The 19169-nt window shown below is 39.4% G+C and overlaps 2 protein-coding genes across 2 annotated transcripts; one reads left to right on the forward strand and one right to left on the reverse strand.

The window, feature by feature from the left end:
• Positions 1 to 1310: 1310 nt before the first annotated feature.
• LOC147567281 (uncharacterized) lies at positions 1311 to 3749 on the forward strand. The gene has a single exon (XM_086657390.1). It carries the CDS (start codon positions 1311 to 1313, stop codon positions 3747 to 3749), a length of 2439 nt encoding a protein of 812 aa, XP_086513516.1.
• A 7709-nt stretch (positions 3750 to 11458) lies between these two features.
• LOC147567282 (transcription factor TCP23-like) lies at positions 11459 to 14216 on the reverse strand. The gene has a single exon (XM_086653918.1). The coding sequence runs from the start codon at positions 13464 to 13466 to the stop codon at positions 11892 to 11894; it is 1575 nt and encodes a 524-aa protein (XP_086510044.1). The 5' UTR covers positions 13467 to 14216; the 3' UTR covers positions 11459 to 11891.
• Positions 14217 to 19169: the final 4953 nt, after the last annotated feature.

The following is a 19169-nucleotide window of genomic DNA, read 5'->3' on the forward strand; positions in this document are numbered from 1 at the left end:
GAAAAGCAGAGTGCGAATACTAATTCGATTTAAGTTAGAGTTTTCTACAATATGCGATTATTAAAAGTGTAGGCGGAATTGAACTTTTTTTTTTTGTTGTTGTAATGGAGAAATTGAACTTTGATTTCTTAAAATGAAAATAATTTATGACTTATCTTTTATCCTCAGGCCACATGGTAGAAGCACCCATAGGGTTACAATAGTGATTGAAGTATGGAAGCAAGGGGCGGATGCACGTAGAGACTACCCCTGGCTGCAACCAGGGGTAGTTCGGTTATTTTTATAAAGAGGAAGGGTCATTTTAGTAAAACAGCCAGGGATATTTTTTTCCCTCTTATCTTGTCTGATAAGAACTAGAGAGAGAAAGGGTTTACGAACTAGAGAGAAAGGGTTTACGAACTGAAATCTTAACCGAGAGAGGGTTTGCTCGTGAAATCAATGATGATGATAATCTTTAATTTTGATAATCTTTTCCCCTAAATCAGTCCCCACTCATCCTCAGTTCAAGGTATGTTATGATATGATGACGATAATCTTTTCCCACATTTTCAATCCTTTTCATTTTGCAAAATTCATGATTCATTCATTACTTGTTCTTATTTGGTATATCTATTGATGTTTCTGTTAGTAATTCTTTTATGCATATAGACAAATAAGATGTGGTAAGAGCTACAATAAGGTTAGAGAATGGGAAAGTTTTGGTTCCTAGTTAGAGAGATTTGGAACAAAATAAGTCCTCTACTTTCTCTGATTAATGAAAAATGAAGTAATATGACTTTTATATGTTTGTTTGTCTATGCATCTCTGGAAACAATCATCATGAAATGTTTGCCGAAGCCGAAATCCGTTATATTTAGAATTAGAAAACCATTACTAGAGTTGTTTTAGTTGTGAAGGTAATACAAACGGTTCTGTTGCTAAAGGTCTTGAACTATTGAGAGGTTGATTTATGACAAGGATAAGTACAAATAGCAATGGTGGATTGGTGGGATTACCCAAAGTTTTTTTTTTTAGGTATTACTATTTCTATTTGGTTATTGATTTTTAGGTAGATAATTGAGATTCATTAATTCATTGTCCATTACTTTATTGTTAGGGTTAATGGTGTAGATAAATTGAGCTACTAGTTTAGATGATTTGGATGAAATTTTGATTGTAACTTTAGGTCTTTATGAGTTTAAGGGGTATATGAATTTTAGACAAGACTTAGCTAATAAGATCCATGATCTTTTTGTAACTTAGAGAGTAAGAATTCATCTAAATTTGCTTTGTTTTCATGTTGATCTAACTTTAGGCTAAAATGTCCGAAGATGCTCAAGTACCCAAACGAAGGAAAAAAAACTCTATATTCGTTTTTTACTTCAACAAGAGAAAACAACAAAAATGATTTAGAACCTCCACCTTCTATATCCAACATTGAAAATTTAGTAGAAGATGGACAACCTCCTTTGAATGTTTTAGAAGAAGAAGTTGATGCTACATCTTTTATACGTGATTTGGGATTGCGCCTTCAAATTTGGAAACATCCTATTAACAAACAAGATGAACTTCGACGTGCATATCTTAATGCGGGACCTTATCAACCTATCCTTAAAGACTACCCAACAACAAAGTTTGGAAAGCAATCCCGAAGATTTCAAGATTCTTGGTATACCTTATTTCCTTGGCTTGAGTATTCTCCTACAAAAGATGCGGCCTATTGTTTTCCATGTTTTATCTTTGAAACAAATCCTCCAAAACGTACATCATTTACGGATCAAGGATTTAGAAGATGGAAGAGTGTCAAAGATGGAAAAAAATGTGCATTCCTAACACATATGGGAGATCATAATTCTCAACACATGTTGGCCGTAAAAGCTTGTCAAGATTTAGGTTGGACATCTAGACATATTGATAAGATGATTAATGTACAATCGAAGGAACTAGTGAAGAAAAATCGGCGAAGACTCAACGAATCTATTGATTGTTTACGATATCTTGCCTATCAAACAAGTGCATTTAGGGGGCATGATGAATCTACAAATTCGTTGAATCGTGGCAATTTCATTGAGTTGGTAAAACTTTTGGCTAAGAACAATGATGAAATCCAACAAGTTGTCTTAGAAAATGCTCCACAAAATGCTAAATATACATCTCCTACAATTCAAAAGGAAATATTATCAATCCTTGCTAACAAAGTAAGAAACAAGATTCGAGAAGAAGTTGGATCATCAAAGTTTTGCATTCTTGTCGACGAAGCACAAGATGAATCACACAAGGAGCAAATAGGTATTGTCTTGCGATTTGTTGATGATGGTGGATCTATCAAAGAACGATTTTTTGATATTTTACATGTGAAAAATACCGCCTCTTTGACTCTCAAGCAAGCAATAACTAATGTCTTTATTCGTAACGACCTCCATACGGAAAATATGCGAGGTCAAGGGTATGATGGTGCTAGCAATATGCGTGGAGCTTTTAATGGATTGCAAGCATTATTTCTTAAAGATTGTCCTTATGCATACTATGTGCATTGCTTTGCCCATAGACTACAACTAGCACTAGTTGGAGCATGTAAAGACGTAAATGCTATTTATCGATTTTATTCAACATTGAATGCCACCGTCAATTTTCTTTGTGCTTCACCTTTAAGGCAAGATGAATTAAAATCTTTTCGAGTTAATGAAATTGCGAGTTTGTTAGAAGATGATGAGCTTGAGACGGGCAAAGGGTTAAACCAAATAAGCAACTTGCAACGACCGGGGGCTACTCGTTGGAGCTCCCACTTAAGTTCCGTGAAGAGTTTGATCGATATGTTTAGTGCAACGTGTGGAGTTCTTAGAAATTTAATGAAAACCGCACCAACTCGTACTTTATGTGGAGAAGCCGAGGGTTTGTTCATTGCGGTGACAACGTTTCAAACCGTTTTTATATTGCATTTGATGTGTAAGATTATGGAGATCACTGATTTGCTTTGTCAAGCTCTTCAGAAAAAATCTCAAGATATTGTCAATGCAATGAGACTTGTAAAAAGTACAAAATCACTTCTTAGGGAGTTGAGACAAGATGGTTGGGATGCTTTCATAGAACAAGTAGAAGCATTTTGTAATAAAAATGATGTGATAATACCGGATATGAGTGATCCTTATGTAGTCGGTTCACTTCGTTCTTGTCGGCAACAAGACAATATCACATTGGCACATCATTACCATATAGATTTATTTAATGTCGCCATCGATTTTCAGTTAGAGGAGTTGAATACAAGGTTTACTGATGAAGCAATCGAACTTCTTATACTTAGTTCAACCTTGGATCCTACAGATGCTTTTAGGTCGTTTAAGATCGATGATATTTGCCTTCTTGCTGAAAAGTATTTTCCAGAAGATTTTACTAACCAAGATATAAATGGTTTGAGATGCCAATTGTCACATTATGAGCATGATGTGCTTCACCATTCGGAATTTCAAAATTTAGCTACGATGTCAGAGTTGTGCAAGAAATTGGTTGAAACAAGAATGTCGAAGTCTTATTGTCTGGTTTATAGATTGATTTTTTTGGTGTTAACTTTACCAGTTTCTACGGCAACTACTGAGAGAGCATTTTCAGCCATGAAGCATGTCAAAACAACACTTCGTAGCAAAATGGAGGATGATTTCCTAAGAGACTGCATGATTATACACATCGAGAAGGAAATAGCCGAAACAATCGATTCTGATTTAATAATTGATGAATTTTATAAGTTGAAGGATCGTAGGGCTCAACTCAAGTAGTATAGTTACATGTCATTTGATTTTCGATGTTTTGTACATCTTTTGTTTTTTGCTATATACCCTCTTTTGTTATATGCTAAATGTGGTAGTATGTACACAATGAAATGAAAATATTACTTTGATCTTATTTACTCTTTTGTGAACTTTATAATTCAATGAACTATCGCATTGTATAGATAAATTCTTAGTATATGATATTTTGCAAAATGTTTCTTTTGATAGGTAGTCTTTTGGACAAAGTATGGGATATAATTGCAACGGACGAACTTCGCATTCTTAATAGGTATGATATTACTTCTCATATATGGTTTGTGACAATAATGTTACAAAATTGTACTTTGACACCAAAAATTGGCTTTACATGTTATTTTCGACAAATATATATTTATCGTAAGAAAAAATATAGTTATAAAATTTTTAGGCTAGTCCTGTATAGTTTTAAATCCTGGCTCCGCCCCTGTATGGAAGGCAAAGTTGGAATGACATAAATAGAGGCCAACCCTTTTGATAGGGCTGTGGGCTAATTCCTCATTGTCTTGTAACTCTTTTTTTATGAAACAAACATGAGTATGGCTACTGAACACATACAAAAATTGACCATCAACAATAGATGGGTGAAATTTGTAAATGGTGTGTGGAAACATCACTTAGGGTTTTTTGAGGAGAGAGAGTTTCCCGAGTGACGTCACTTAGGGTTTTTCATCTCCCTCCTTTTCATCTTCGTCTACCTACTAAATCGGCGGCGCTTCTCTGAGATCTTCTCTCGGGAAGCTTCTCTACCTGTACTTCAGACAAAATATCATCATTCCAGCCTTGAATTTCGACTTGAGTTAATACCGGCACCCATAGACTGATAAATCACCTAGGTAGGAGAGAAGGAAGAGAATATCGCGGATCTTGAGAAGATCCATCCTTTAATCTTTCCTGAGATGAAGAAGAATGAAGATTGGGCATAATTCACTTCACATTTAAGTCGTTTCACCACCCGAGAAGGAGCTGAGGAAGGTTCTTTGGACACTCAACCGTCACATCCTCGAAACTCAGCAACCAGGCAAGATACATTTAATTCCTTACTCTTTCTCTCTCTTTTCTTTCCATTCTCTCTCTTTCTTTTTCGGTTTCTCTCTGTTTTCTCTCTTGTTTGTCTTTCTATCTTTCTCCTTCTTTCTTCTTAAGGTTTTTTTTTATTTCTCCTGGTTTTTTTGTCGTTACGCTCTTGCTTCTCTCTCTAGAATGGGAACAGTCGTCACCGGAGCTCGAGAGTAGGCTGTGCTGGTGGTGACCTTCCCCCAATCCCCTTGCATGCAACTACATCATGATTTATTGGCGCCTCCTGTTTATTGTCCTACCTGTTTTGTCTTCCTCAATTCATCCTCCCCTTTTATACTCTAACTTAACCTTTCTTCTCAACCATCTCTGTTTTCCTTTCACTTTCCGGTTTATCATGGCCTCTCAATCCACTCTATCCTCTCGTGGGAGACTTTTAATCCGCTTTTCCAAACCTTCCACTAGACCAGAGCTTCAACCCATCAGTCAGGGATTCGTTGGAAGATGGTGCAACCCCTATGAAGCTTCTCTAAACTTCATTAAAAGCTTACTGTACCCTCGCTCACGTTTTTTTCGTGATTGCGATTATGCACTCACTCAAGGTCCTATCAATACTTTTTTGATCAAACCTAAGAGTCTCTTTGTCCTTAACGCTCTGAACTTCGGTAGGTCGTGGATTCTTAGGGGAATGTTGTTAGTCCTCAAACAAGTGGATTTCCCTCTAACAGAGAGTACAGATGACTTATTTTATGAGCCAATGTGGTGTACTCTCTACAAGATTCCACAGGCGATTCAGAACAAGGATGATCTAGACGCTATCTTCGAATGTATGGGGAAGATCATTCATATAAGGCCTAGAAACCTTGGTTTTATTAACAATCCAGTCATCCGGGTCCATTTCTTGTATGATGTTCGATCTCCTTTGCTAGCAGTAATCAACCCTATCTTTCAAGACACAGTAACAGAGATCAAACTCAGTTATAAAAAGTTTCCAGGAGCTATATGTCAGAACTGTCGTATTATCGAGCACCCTTTAAATCGATGTCCCTCTCCTCTCCAATACTATTACTCAGGGGAAGATGAACAAACAGACTCAGACCCCATGGATGATACCATGGATGACACTATTATTCTCTCCCATGATCCAGTTGAACCTTTATTGTTAGCTCCTCCATCTTCTCCGGTTCATCACCCTACACCACCCCATCTTCTCTTCAACCCTTCTGGTAAGAGGATTAGGGATCAGTCTAGTCACCAATCGATCAGCTCATCGGAGTTTTCAAATGAAGATAATCACCCTCAGGGCATGTTTTCAGATAATCAGGAGACCCAAATACTTCTTGAGGAATCAATGTTATTGTCTCGTAGTTTGAATATTCTTGTGCAAGGGGAGGAAAGGGAGGGGGTTCACCCACCAGACCAGTCTTCTTAGGCTCTGGTTCTTGTAGTTGTGTTTTTTTTTTCTTTTCTGTTTTTTGGCTTAGTCTTGTTAGGTGTTGCAGGTCGGACTCTTGTTGGCTTCATAGCCTCTTTTGTTGTTTCTCTCTGGTACCAGTAGCCAAAGAGCTTAGCCTTGGATCTCTCCTGAACCTAGGCTAGTGGTTGATTCTACTAACTCTTGGGCTTTTGCCACAAGTTAGTGGGAATCCTTTTTGGCTCTGTGGCATCTAGTACCAGAAGTTGGGTGCTTGGACCTGTTTTGGCAGTTGTTCTTTGGTTAGATGTTCTGTTTAAGTTATATGTTATCTTATGTTATCTATTGTTAGTTGTTTAGTTTTGACTTCTGTTCTCTTAAGATAGTTGTTTTATTTTGTTTTCGTTTATTAGTGGTTCTTAGATTTTGTTCTCTTTGTTTAGTTGGTCTTTCTCTTTTACTTCTTATATTGTCTGTTTAGGATTAGTTTACTGGTTATATCTTAGCTGTTGTGTTTTGTTTTCTTTTCTTTCTTTTCTGTTGTGCCTTTAGAGATTAGTATGGACCAACCGAGACCAGACCTGTCCATCTTGGCTTGAAATATTAGAGGTTGTGGGCAATTCTTAAATCGCAAACACCTCTATAGGCTTATCACTTCCTATAAGCCCGAATTCATCTTCCTTTTTGAGACCAAAAGCACCAAAAACCAACTTAACAAATTGCTTCCTTTGCATGCTGAGTACAACCATTTCTTGGTGGAGCCTAAAAATAAAGCTGGGGGCTTGTTTTGTATTGGAATAATGAGTATACTGTTGAGATTTTATATGAGGATGACCATATTATTCACACTAAGTGTACTCACAACAGTAATAGAAGCAGTTTTATTCTTACGGGCTTCTACGGAAGCCCATATAGCAAGAATAGAATGGTTCCTTGGGATACCCTTATTAATCAGAACACTGAGTCTTCAGACCCTTGGGTTCTCATAGGTGACTTGAACACCATCCTTCACCCTTCGGAGAAAGAAGGGGGCAAAGAGGAGATGCCCTCTTATGTTAATAAAATTAATATAGTTATTAATCGGTTAGGTCTGAGAGATGCGGGCTTTCGCGGTAATACTTTTACGTGGACTAACAAACATTTTAGGGGCACCCTTATCAAGGAAAGATTGGACAGGGCTCTCACGAATCATAATTGGCTTATGGATTTCCCCTCCACTCTTGTTACTCACCTGCCTGGGGTCGGCTCTGACCACATTCCCATCATTCTGACTACTGCTACCACTTCAAATTTGGGTAGAGACCTTTTAAATTTATTCGGACTTGGATGTCACACCCAGATTGTGGTAATTTCATTCGTGATCATTGGCCCAGCACTTCCATTCCTATCCAACCGAAACTCAACCAATTAGGGGTTAATCTGGCCAGGTGAAATAAAACTGTGTTTGGTCACTTGGATTACAGGATTCGTGTCCTTACTGAGGCTCTCCAAAATACGGATAATCCGGACTATTATCACGATATTAATAATAAATTGGAGGAGGCTTATAATCAACAGGAGAGCCTCTAGAAGGAAAAATCCCGTAATGAGAATATCCGAGTAGGTGAACGAAACACTAAATTTTTCCACGCTAAAGCCATTAATCGTAATCGGAAAAATCGAATTACGACCATTAAAGACAACCTTGGTTCATGGTTGCAGGAAGCCTCTGATATTGCTAATCTCTTCTCTCTTAATCTTCAAGCTATCTCCACTTCTAATGGTTCTAGTATCTCTGATGAGTTACTTGATCTCTTTGTTGGTCAAATTACTAACTCTCAGAATACTATTCTTACCAACAAACCGTCAGATATTGAGATCCACAATTCTGTCACATCGCTTAAATCTGATTCGGCTTCGGGTCCAGACGGATTCCCTCCTCACTTCTATAAAACTAATTGGAGACTGTCAAAGCTGATCTCATAGCTTTAGTGTCGGACTTTTTTCTTCATAGTACTCTTCTTGAGCAGGTTAATCATACCCATATTTGCCTCATACCCAAAACCAAATCCCCTCAGACAACGTCGGACTATAGACCTATTAGCCTTATGAACACTACTTATAAAATCATTACCAAAATTCTAGCTAATCGTCTCAAAATAGTTCTCCTTGAGATCATTTCACCTTTTCAGTCGGCCTATGTTCCCGGCAGGCAAATTACCGATAATGTCATTATCAGTCAGGAGATTACTCACTCTTTTAAGCGGACTAAGGGTTCGAAAAGTTTTTTCGCTCTTAAGCTTGATATGTCTAAAGCCTTCGATCGTATAGAGTGGCATTTTCTTGATTCTATTATGAGTCGTCTGGGATTTTCGACTCACTGGATCAATCTCATTCACACCTGTATCTCTACTTCCACCATGGCGGTTCTGATTAATGGACGTCCTGGCCCGACTTTTAACGTTAGCAGAGGAATTAGACAAGGTGGTCCTCTTTCACCCTTCTTGTTCACCTTAGTCATGGAAGGCCTTAGTCGTCTTCTAGAAACTAACAGATTGCCTGTTCCTTTCAAAGGCTTCCCTATCCCTCGTACCAATATTAATCTCAAGCATCTCCTCTTTGCCGACGATTGTATCATCTTTGGGCAAAATTCTCTGGAGAACATTTCTTCGCTTCAGCACATCCTGGATATTTTCTGTTCTTCTTCTGGCCAAATGATTAACTTTGACAAATCTACTATCTTTTTCTCGAAAAACACTCACCCCAAATTCAAGCGTATTATTATTCGGAATTTGAAAGTTCATCAATCCTCTAATCTTGATAAATATCTCGGCACTCATCTTTTCATAGGAGCAAATAAACAGAAAGTATTTTCTTCCCTCGTTAACCAAATCCAGACTAAGTTATCCAAGTGGCAAACTTCTCTTCTCTCCCAAGCTGGCCGTTCTATTGTTATTAATACAATAGCAGCGGCTGTTCCCCGATACCAAATGCAATGCTTTGCCATACCTAAAGGTATAAGTAATCGCATTGAAGCCCTTCAAAGAGCTTTCTGGTGGGGAAAACCCAAATCCATCCATACTATTAATTGGTCTGCCATATGTCTTCCAAAAAAATTGGGAGGTCTTGGTTTTCGTTATCCGATTCTGGATAATCAAGCTTTTTTGTGTAAGCTTGTCTGGCGTCTCATTAAGAATCCTAATTCCCTGTGGGCTTCTATCCTAAAAGCCAAGTATTTCACCAAAGATCATAAACCAAAAGCGGCTAAAAATCATCACTTTTGGCTCTGGAAATCCATATCCAATCATGTAGACAAAGTGTCCAATCTGACCTTTTGGGATATTAATAAAGGTACGAATATTAATATTTGGCAGGACTTCTGGATACCTAATTACCCTCCTCCTCTTACCAATATGAATAATAGCAATCTCATGAAAGTTTCTCAACTGATTAGGAATAATCAATGGGATACGAATACTTTATATCAATGCTTTAATCGAGATATATGCAATGCTATTTTAAGTATTAATATACAGGATCAACAGGATGACACAGCTAGATGGTCTCTAACCAAATCGGGTAAGTTCACTATAAAATCCATGTACTACTATTTACGTACTGAACACTATCCTTATGATATGAAAGAATGGACTTTTATTTGGCATTTGCCAATTCTGCCCAAAATCAAACTATTTCTTTGGAAATGTTGTACCAACAGTTTACCGGTAAGAGATAGAATTGGAAAATATATCGGTCATGTTTATCATTGTGAATTCTGTCAAGAACAAGAAACTATGATTCATGTACTATTACATTGTGATTTAGCTAAGGTTATTTGGCTGCACTTCAATGTTATTTCGATTAATATCTGTAACATTATAGACTGGATCACTTCATGGAAAGATATAGAAGATCACATTAGTAGTCTTTTCGCGACTATTCTTTGGCATATATGGAAAGCAAGATATGATAAATGTTTTGGGTCTAAAGATCCTGTCCCGATGATGATCATAGATACTATCAAAAGTAGTACTAATCTCCAGAATATTCATAGTACCCATCAGCAAATTGAAAAGGTTATTGGTTGGTCTCCACCAGTCTTTCCTTTTGTTAAAGTTAATGTTGATGCTTCCTTTATAGCAGTACAGGATGAGGCGGGGATAGGGTGTATTATGCACGATGACCAGGCAAATTTCCTTGCAGCAACAGCTTTCACTTTTCGAGGTCAAAATGCTGAAGAGTGTGAATGCGAAGCCATCTTCAAAGCTCTTGAATGGTCTCTTAAGAAGAAGATTGTTTACCTCCATATTGAAAGTGACAACCTAAATATAGTTCAAAAACTCAACAAGGAAACAATAGACATATCATGGCAGTCTGAAAAGATTATAGATAAAGTACAACAGTTGGAGGCCAACTTCACCAAGGTGATATATACTCATATTCCCAGAGAAGGCAACTATAAAGCGGACCACTTGGCAAAATGGAGTAGAAGAAACAAAGGAACATGGTTGTGGCTTTCTTTATTAGATCTTCCGCAGGAATTGTATAATGTTTTTTAGATATTTCGGTTGTACCTCATCAGAAAAAAAAAAAAAAAAAAAACAATAGATGGGTCATGGGAGAGAGAGTTTGACCCCAAAATTCACCCATTTAAAAATCCATGTTAACCCCTCTTTCAAGCTGACAAAATATGTTCTCCCAATTTTGGTAAAAAGGAAAAAACATCCTCTAAACCAGATACCATTCTCTATCCTTTTCCCCTTTTCCTTTTTCCACCCTCCTCTTTCTAGCTGTTATTGTCTTTGTTTTCTCTTTCTTGCTTTCTTTTCAAGTCTTTTTCTATCATAGCATACAACAACACAAAAAAAGAAACCCTAAATCCTGTAAACAAGATAAGATTAATAAGTAATGAACTTTCTTATATAATACAAAGAGGTGGAGAATGTGCTGTTACATCTGCAACTTGCATTGTTTTTAGATAGTTTGTTTTCATAGTATTATATAAATTAAAAAAATTGGAGGTGAGGAGAAAATTTCCTAAAAATATTGTATTAAAATATTATTTGATTTTTTTTATGGACTTGTTTTCAGTTTTTTGTTCTTTAATGGCAGCTAAGAAATAAAGATCCTTTTAGACTGTGACTCCAGATTAAAAATAATACACTTATATATATATATTACCTCTATATTATATGCTCAAAATTAGGTCTCTTTATATAAACAAACAAGATGGTTTTTTCAACAAAAAACAAAGGTTTGAAAATGAAGGTTAAAGAAGAACAAGATGAAAAGCAATTCATGAGATGATCACAAAATGAAATATGTGATCTTAGTAAATTAATTACAAGCACTACTCACTAATCAAACTCACTCAAAATTAAAAATGAAATTGTTGCTTCCCAACAACTAAAACCACTCAGGGAAATCAATAAAGAAAAATGCTAAAGGGCCTGAAAAAAATGGTCCGACCGCAACTCAAAAGCCGACTTGACTGGCTCCGATTGGACAGGCCGGTGGAGAGAAACAACCCGTCCAATGGGTGGGAGCCAGCCACAACGGCTTTCGGCCTGTGGGCGGCCCATCTTTCGGGTTGTTGAGCATGGTTGAAAGAAAATATACATAAAAATGATGAGAGTGAGAGAGGGTGGGTAGGTTAAAAAAAAGAACACATAAACTACCTTAATTATATTTGGGGGGTTAAATTAGTGAGAATTAGTTGGATCTTCATCATCTTCACTATGATCACTAGCTTGGTCTAGAGTCTGATTATGATCTTGTTGGTTATGATGATGATCAAAATTCATATTCAAACCACTTCCTCCTCTTGAATTATAAGCATTAAGTGCTGCTAACATACCCAAGTTATTAGTTTCAGAAATTCCAAGACCAAGTTGTTGAGAAGCTAAAGGCTGTTGAAATAACATGGACCCAAGTGGGAATGAGCCACCCACTACCCTACCACCTGCTGATGTTTGATATTCACCACCACCACCACCACCACCACTTTGGATATAATTAAATCTTGGCATAAAATTCAATGGCATTGTGCTTCCAGAAGGAAGTGATGTTGGTGGGGATATTCCATATGGTCCTCCAGCTGTTGGGAAAGTCCATATAGGAGCTGGTTGTTGTGGTGGTTCTGCTGAACCTCCCCCACCACCACCACCACCAGCATTTGTCGCTCCGGCTGAGACGGGCAGCATCCAGAAAGTATTTACACCTGTATTAGGAGCCGGTGCCATTGCCCACATAGCCGTTGCCGGAATAGGATTCGAAGTAGGCCTAATTAATCCAGTAGAGTTGGTAGATGATTGTTCTTGTTGTTGTTGTTGTTGATGTAATGTCATTTGTAAATCTGTACTTGTAGGTGATTTTTGATTACCTTGATGATGAGAATTAAGGGAATCATTAGCAGTAGTTTCCTCTTTAAACAGATCTTCTCTGAAACGTTTTCTCGAATACGGATCGCTTTGTTCAGAACCAGCAGCAGCAATAGTTTGATGATCTGGACTCTGGTGATGAGATGTTAAAAGTTGTTGTTGTTGATGAAACCCTAAGATGGAAGAGTGATGATGAAGATGGGGGGAGATCATCCTGGTAGCTGTTGTTGGATTACTACTAGTACTAGTAGTTCTTAGAGAAATATTGAGAGTTGAAAAATTGGCAGGGATAGTTCCAGTACCAGTAGCAGAAATAATAGATGGTTCAGCTTGTTGTAATAACCATTCAATTGTTTCTCCATCTGATTTATGACCTAATTCTCTTGTTAATTGAAAAACCCTAGCTGCACATGTAGCTGGCATTCTTATCCTTCTTCCTCTTCCATCTACTTTTGTATGTCTATCTTTTGATGACCTCTTTGCTCCTCCTCCTCCTCCTCCTCCTCCTCCTGATGATGAACAACCACCACCTGATTTATTGCTTGAAATTGCTAGTGTAGTGGTAGTAGTACTAGTAGTAGTTTCATTATGCCTACTTAACCCATCATTTGGTGCTTGCTTTGTTGTTGATGTTGAATAATTCCCACCACCACCATCACCACCACCACCACTACCACCACCAGTACCTGCTATTGAACCCATGAATGGGCCTGGGCTTGGGTTTGGGCTTGGAGCAGGTTCTGATCTATCTTGAGCAAATGAAGAAACAAGCTGCAAAGAAGAGGAAGATAGTTGTTGTTGTTGTTGTTGGTGGAGGAGGTGGTGGAGGAGGTTTTGGTGGTGGCGGTGGAGTTCTGAACTATTAGTACTAGTCTGGTTAGGTTCAGTTGATTCCATGTATGAATTGATTGTCTGGGTAGTGGTGGGTAATACCCCTTAATTTTAAACAACAATTGTGAATGTCTTGACCACCACCAACAAAACAAACTTCTCTCTTGATAGAGAAGAGAAGAGAGAGAGAGAGAGAGAGAGAGAGAGAGAGAGAGAGAGAGAGAGAGAGAGAGAGAGAGAGAGAGAGAGAGAGAGAGAGAGAGAGAGAGAGAGAGAGAGAGAGAGTCAACAACACAACACGTGCAAATCAAATGTGTGCATGAACAGTACTATCTGATCTGTGTGGGATTTTTCAGCTGTGAGACTGAGAGAGAGATGTAGAACTGTTTGTTTTCTGTTCATGCGTGTTAGTCTGTGAGGAGGAGGAAGATATTATAGAGAGAGAGAGAGAGAGAGAGAGAGAGGAGAGAGAGAGAGAGAGAGAGAGAGAGAGGGAGAAAGAGAAGAGATCTAGAGAAAGAAATTGACTATGTGGGACTCAGAGAGAGAGAAAACAAGAAATGGTAGAGAAGAAGAAGAAAGATATTGGGTTTTAGGTATATAGACTCAGGACCTATAAACAAAACCTAGAAAACCTAAAGTAGAATAGCTTTGATTTCTGGTTGAGGGCTCCATCTTTTTCTGTAATAATTTTTTTTTTAATTTTCCCTCTGGATTAAATTGTAGGTCTCTCCCTCCTTCCACTCGTGGGTCCTCTGTTTAAAGAATGTTAACAAATTCAATTCAAAAAAAAAAAAATTCAATTTTTAAAATTTACCCACCAACTTCAATTTTTCCCCTCCCCTGTTTTTATCTCTTTCTTTCTCTCAGAAACAAGAACTGTTGAAAGAAAGTGACAACTCTTTCTTTTCTCTCTCTACTCTGTGCTGGAAAGTCTCTCTCTCTCTCTCACTACTGTGTGCTGGAAAAGGAAGGACCAAATTTTGCTGTTTAAAGACAAAAGAGGACGGAAGAAAAACAGTCCTCAAAAAATAAGTTGGGTTAACCTCTATATATTGTTCAACATGCAATTTTGGCGCCCTAGCTAACAGATCTCTTTTGGTAAAAATTTATATTTAGTACTAGTTTTTACCAACTTTACCCTTCTTCATTGAAAATAAATTAATTGTCTCTTCTCTCCCTCCTTTATCTTTCCTTCTTATCTCTTTCTCGCTCCAAACTTGGAAAAACCCACAGATATCATCGGACGATAGTAATCTGACCTACTTTAACTTTTCAATGCTTCTCTTCTCTCAATTGTTATCTTCTCAAATCAAACCAAGAAAATATGAATACGAGAATAAAGATGAAACGTATGGGAGCCAGAGAAGAAAGGAAAGCGAGTGACATAAACAGAGAGGAAATGAGAAAGTCAAAATGTTCTGAGAAAACCATCGAAAACAACTATTTTTTGGGTGGTTTATGCGGAAACCTTTAAATAAGTGGTTTCCCGAGACCACTGTCTTTTCTGGTTCTGCTAAACCACCTATGAAGTTGTTTCGTTGAAGCCCCTTCTTAAGTAAGTTTGCTAAACCACTGTAGCCGAACCACTACCGCTGCAGTAGATTCTTGGAGGGGTTTAGGGTTTGTAGGTCGTTGCTAGTTGCTACACACAACAAGAGAGAGGCGAAAGATAACAAATCATTGGACAATCTCCCTCTTGAGGATAAACACAAAGAGAGAAAAAAGAGAATTAAAAGTCTATTTTAAATGAAGAGGGGTAAAATTGGAAAGAGTACTTCACATATTTGGAAGCTAGAATGGCCACAATGGCACTTGACCATGTGGAGGACCAAAATGGCTAATCCATCACACCTAAGGGCAAAGATATTATTAGATGTTTGGCTTATTAAAAGTAAAAGTTTTGGACCTTAGAGCAACTCCAACCTCCACCGGCTAAGGTCGAAAATTCAAATTTCCAGCCTCAACCGGGAGGTCCAACCTCTGTCGGTTGGGGATGAGACCTAACTGATCACTTCAGTCGACCCAGGGTTTAGGATCGGTTGAAGGTCACCAACATTATCGTTGGGGACCCCAACAATCATGTTGGGAATCATCTCTAGCCGTTGAATTTTCTCCAACAACCAAATCTTCTCTATTATTTTTTAGATGTAATTACTTCTATTTTTTAAAAACTTTAATTAGTTTTGGGGTTTTTTTAACTCTAACAAAAACCCGCACATTAATAATTAAAATACATCCTACCAACGTGCTGGTCCCCGAATAATTCTTCAACTTTAGAAACGGTTCAAACATGTTTTTCGCACACCCACAAAAAATTCACACACGTGCTTCTGATGCAGGGGCACCCGGCGTGGAGACTTTTTCCATGACCGAACCCGGTCATGGGCCAACCAGCCAGAGAGAGTAGATTTAGGAAGTCCTTATTTTAGTATGATTATTAGATAATTTAGGTTTAGGAAATTATGTTATTTTAGTATTTCCAATAATTGGAAAGGTCCAGATTTGAGTCTAGTTATTTAGGCAGTTGCAGTATTTAATTATTTAGGAAAGTATAATTCAAGTCTATCTAGGAAAGTCCAGAATCCTATAAAAGGATATCTAGTTTGTCTATTATTCTCAGATTGAGAGAAAAACCCCTTTGAAATTTTAATAAAGTTGAGTATTTAGAGTTATTTGATCTTTATTTTCATCGTTCTTATTTAGTTATTTAATCTCTTTTAATTCCGCTGCGTTTCTACATCAAGTGGTATCTAGAGCCATAAATTTTTTTTTTCTTCTTTCATCTTCATCACCATGGTTAACACTACTATCACCGCTACACCAACTAAGGAGAAAACACCAACCTTTTCATCTGAATGGGACAACATTAAATAAGGGCTATCTGCAGGTAAAAAGTTGGAAGAAGGTTTCAATGAGTACAAGAAGGAAACAACAGAAAAATTCGAACGAATCGATCAACGTTTCGATCAACTCACCGATTCCATCAACAATCTTTCAAAGCAACTCAAAGGTATGTGTATCAATCAACCCCCTTCTCACACTTCAAACCCGTTACCTATCGGATCCATTACACCACCAATCATCACCACCACTTCACACCCTAACCGATTTTCACCTATAGGCTTCCCTACCGATACCAACATACCCCTATTCGGTCACACCATTAGCAATCCTTGCCCGATAACACCTCCACCCTTCATCACAAACAACCCAACGACCCCAACAATAAAACCAACAACATACCCCTCCTACAACATTACAAACTCAACCACTCCCAACACCCCACAACCATCATCATTCTCCTTCACCAATTCCACCATCAACTAAAACCGACCACAACCCGAACCCTACCTCCTAACCGAACATCACCACTATTCGACATCACCCGAACATCGTATCCCAACCAACATCCAACACACCAACAGTGGACACCAACATCCAACCCAACCTATCGGTCCTTCACGTTCTTCCCCAACATATCTCGACCCTCACACCCAAAACCCGTTCACCCGAACCGACACCCATCCTCTTTACCAACCACACCCCTACCACCAAAACCAACAACCCGACAACCACCATTACCCTCAAACTCGCGACACAACACCATCACCTACCCAGCCCTATCAACTTCGCGAACACCCAAACACCACTCGACCCCAAGTTACTGTATTGGCAAAAAACAGCATTGGGCCTTCCTTATGCGCCCACCCTCGTGTATCATATGAGGGGTGCCTTCAGTAGCCTCTACGGTCTAGCAAGGAAGCCCACCGAAAGCCCAACACGCCTCGCAAGCCCAGAAATTCTAAGCAGGCCTACCCAAGCCGACGCTCCTGGCATGCCGAGAGGAAGTCTGCCATGACGATCCACCCACACTCCAGCTAGTTGTGCGTACACGTGGCCAAATTGTTAGAGATTGGGTCAGTCCAATCCTAGCATTCTGCTACACGTTGGGGTCATGGTAGAAGACCGAGTCTTGTGCTACTTTAAAGGAGTGGTGGACTATTTCTACTGGCAACGAACAGGCTAGGGCAACGGGTATCGTAAGGCTACCCTTATCTCTCAAGAGATCAACGGCCACGGAAGCAGTCTAGTGTGATCCTACTATTGCGGATCCAACAACCCTGCGCCCCCAAGAGCGGTTACTATCCTCTACACCCTATAAATAGAGGAAGCCTCACTCTTGGAAAGGGTTCAGACTCTCACTCGAAAACTACTTACTTATTCTCTACTTAGCACTCCAGAAGTCTACTGCGATCACTTCAATCATTCTATACTAAGCTCCGGCTACGAATCACCTACCCCGACGATCTCTGGTCTAAGCTAGCCTAAGGCAGAGATTCCGGCTAGAAGCTTCCACGAAACCACATCGGAACTTGCTAGAGGCTTCTCGTTTCTCTCATTCTCCGCTAGTCTATCCTTCTGTGAGCAGAAGACTACCCTTCCACAAGCAGAGATCTACTCTTCCGCAAGCAGAATCCTACTCTTCTATAACCAGAAGTCTACTCTGCTGTTTAAGTAGTCCAGAAGCTACCACAACTCCCCATTCCGTAGAACCGAGCTCCGGCCACTCTACGAGTCGTGCCACCCCGACGCTACAACGATTCTACCATCAATAGTAACTCTACCTTCGGTTTATTCCCTTTATTACATCGAACTAAGTTACTGACTTGACCGTCGGAGGGTCCTTGGCCGACACCATCTCCGGTGCCCCCTTGGACTTCACGGTTGTGTTTCCCTTGTGCAGGTTTACAGGCTACTGGTACCCGTTTTCCACCCTGACGTTAGCCCGACAGTAGCTGTTTCCTTCTCTGACGTTTGCCTACCCGTCTACCTGGCTACCAGAACCGACCTTCTGCCCGTCAACCCGTCTATTTGAAGGCCCGAAGCCTAGTTGCTGGTGCCCACCCGACGATCCTTCTAACCGTGTGACTTTCTACCCGTCCACAGTTTGGCGCCCACCGTGGGGCCTCAGCAACAACTATCAAAGACGACCTTTGCAATGGCAGATGACATGGTAGCCACTCCGATCGATGTTTCAGCACAGATAGCTGCTCTCACAGCCCAAGTACAGGAGAATGCCCAAAAGTTCAAAGCTCTAGAAGAAGAGAATTCTCTGGTGAGAGCAGAAAACCAGCTACTTCAAGAGAAGATCACCGAGCTCTCTGTACCAAGATCAACAGGGCTAAGGTTTCGAGCTCCTGTTACTTCGATGCAACCTTTCACTCCAGAGCCAGGAAGTTCTTCCAGCCAACCACCCATGCAATCGGCTACTGTCAGTGGTTCTACAACACTACCTGCAACTCAAGCTGGCTCTACAACACCCTTCATAATGCCTCTGCCTTCATTCCAGAGCTCTGCTCTGCCCCTACACTCTACTCTGCCCTTACACTCTACTGCTGCTCCTCTTTTCTCCTCTTCAATGTTTACTGTTCCCCCCTCACACACTGTGGCAGGTGGGACAAACCTTAACTCACAAGCTGACATCCTAAACTTGTCTTTTACAGGTACTCCTCTGGAGCAGATCATGGCTAGGAAACTCGTAGAGATGGAGGCAATGATCACCAGAATCCCTGGAGTCCCTGCTCCGCTAAGGAAGAGTCTGCCCCAGAGCTACGCAGACTCACCTTTCGTTGATGCTATTGCCTTGGTAGAAATGCCTAAGAAGTTTTCGTTCCCTAACATGAGGATGTACGATAGGACTTCCGATCCAGACGATCACATCGCATCATATAAGCAGAGGATGTTCACCGCTGCAATACCAAGAGA

Source organism: Eschscholzia californica, unplaced genomic scaffold (assembly GCF_041429995.1).
Source record: "Eschscholzia californica isolate CP2 unplaced genomic scaffold, dmEscCali1.0.p SCAF_1, whole genome shotgun sequence".
Taxonomy (NCBI): Eukaryota; Viridiplantae; Streptophyta; class Magnoliopsida; order Ranunculales; family Papaveraceae; genus Eschscholzia; species Eschscholzia californica.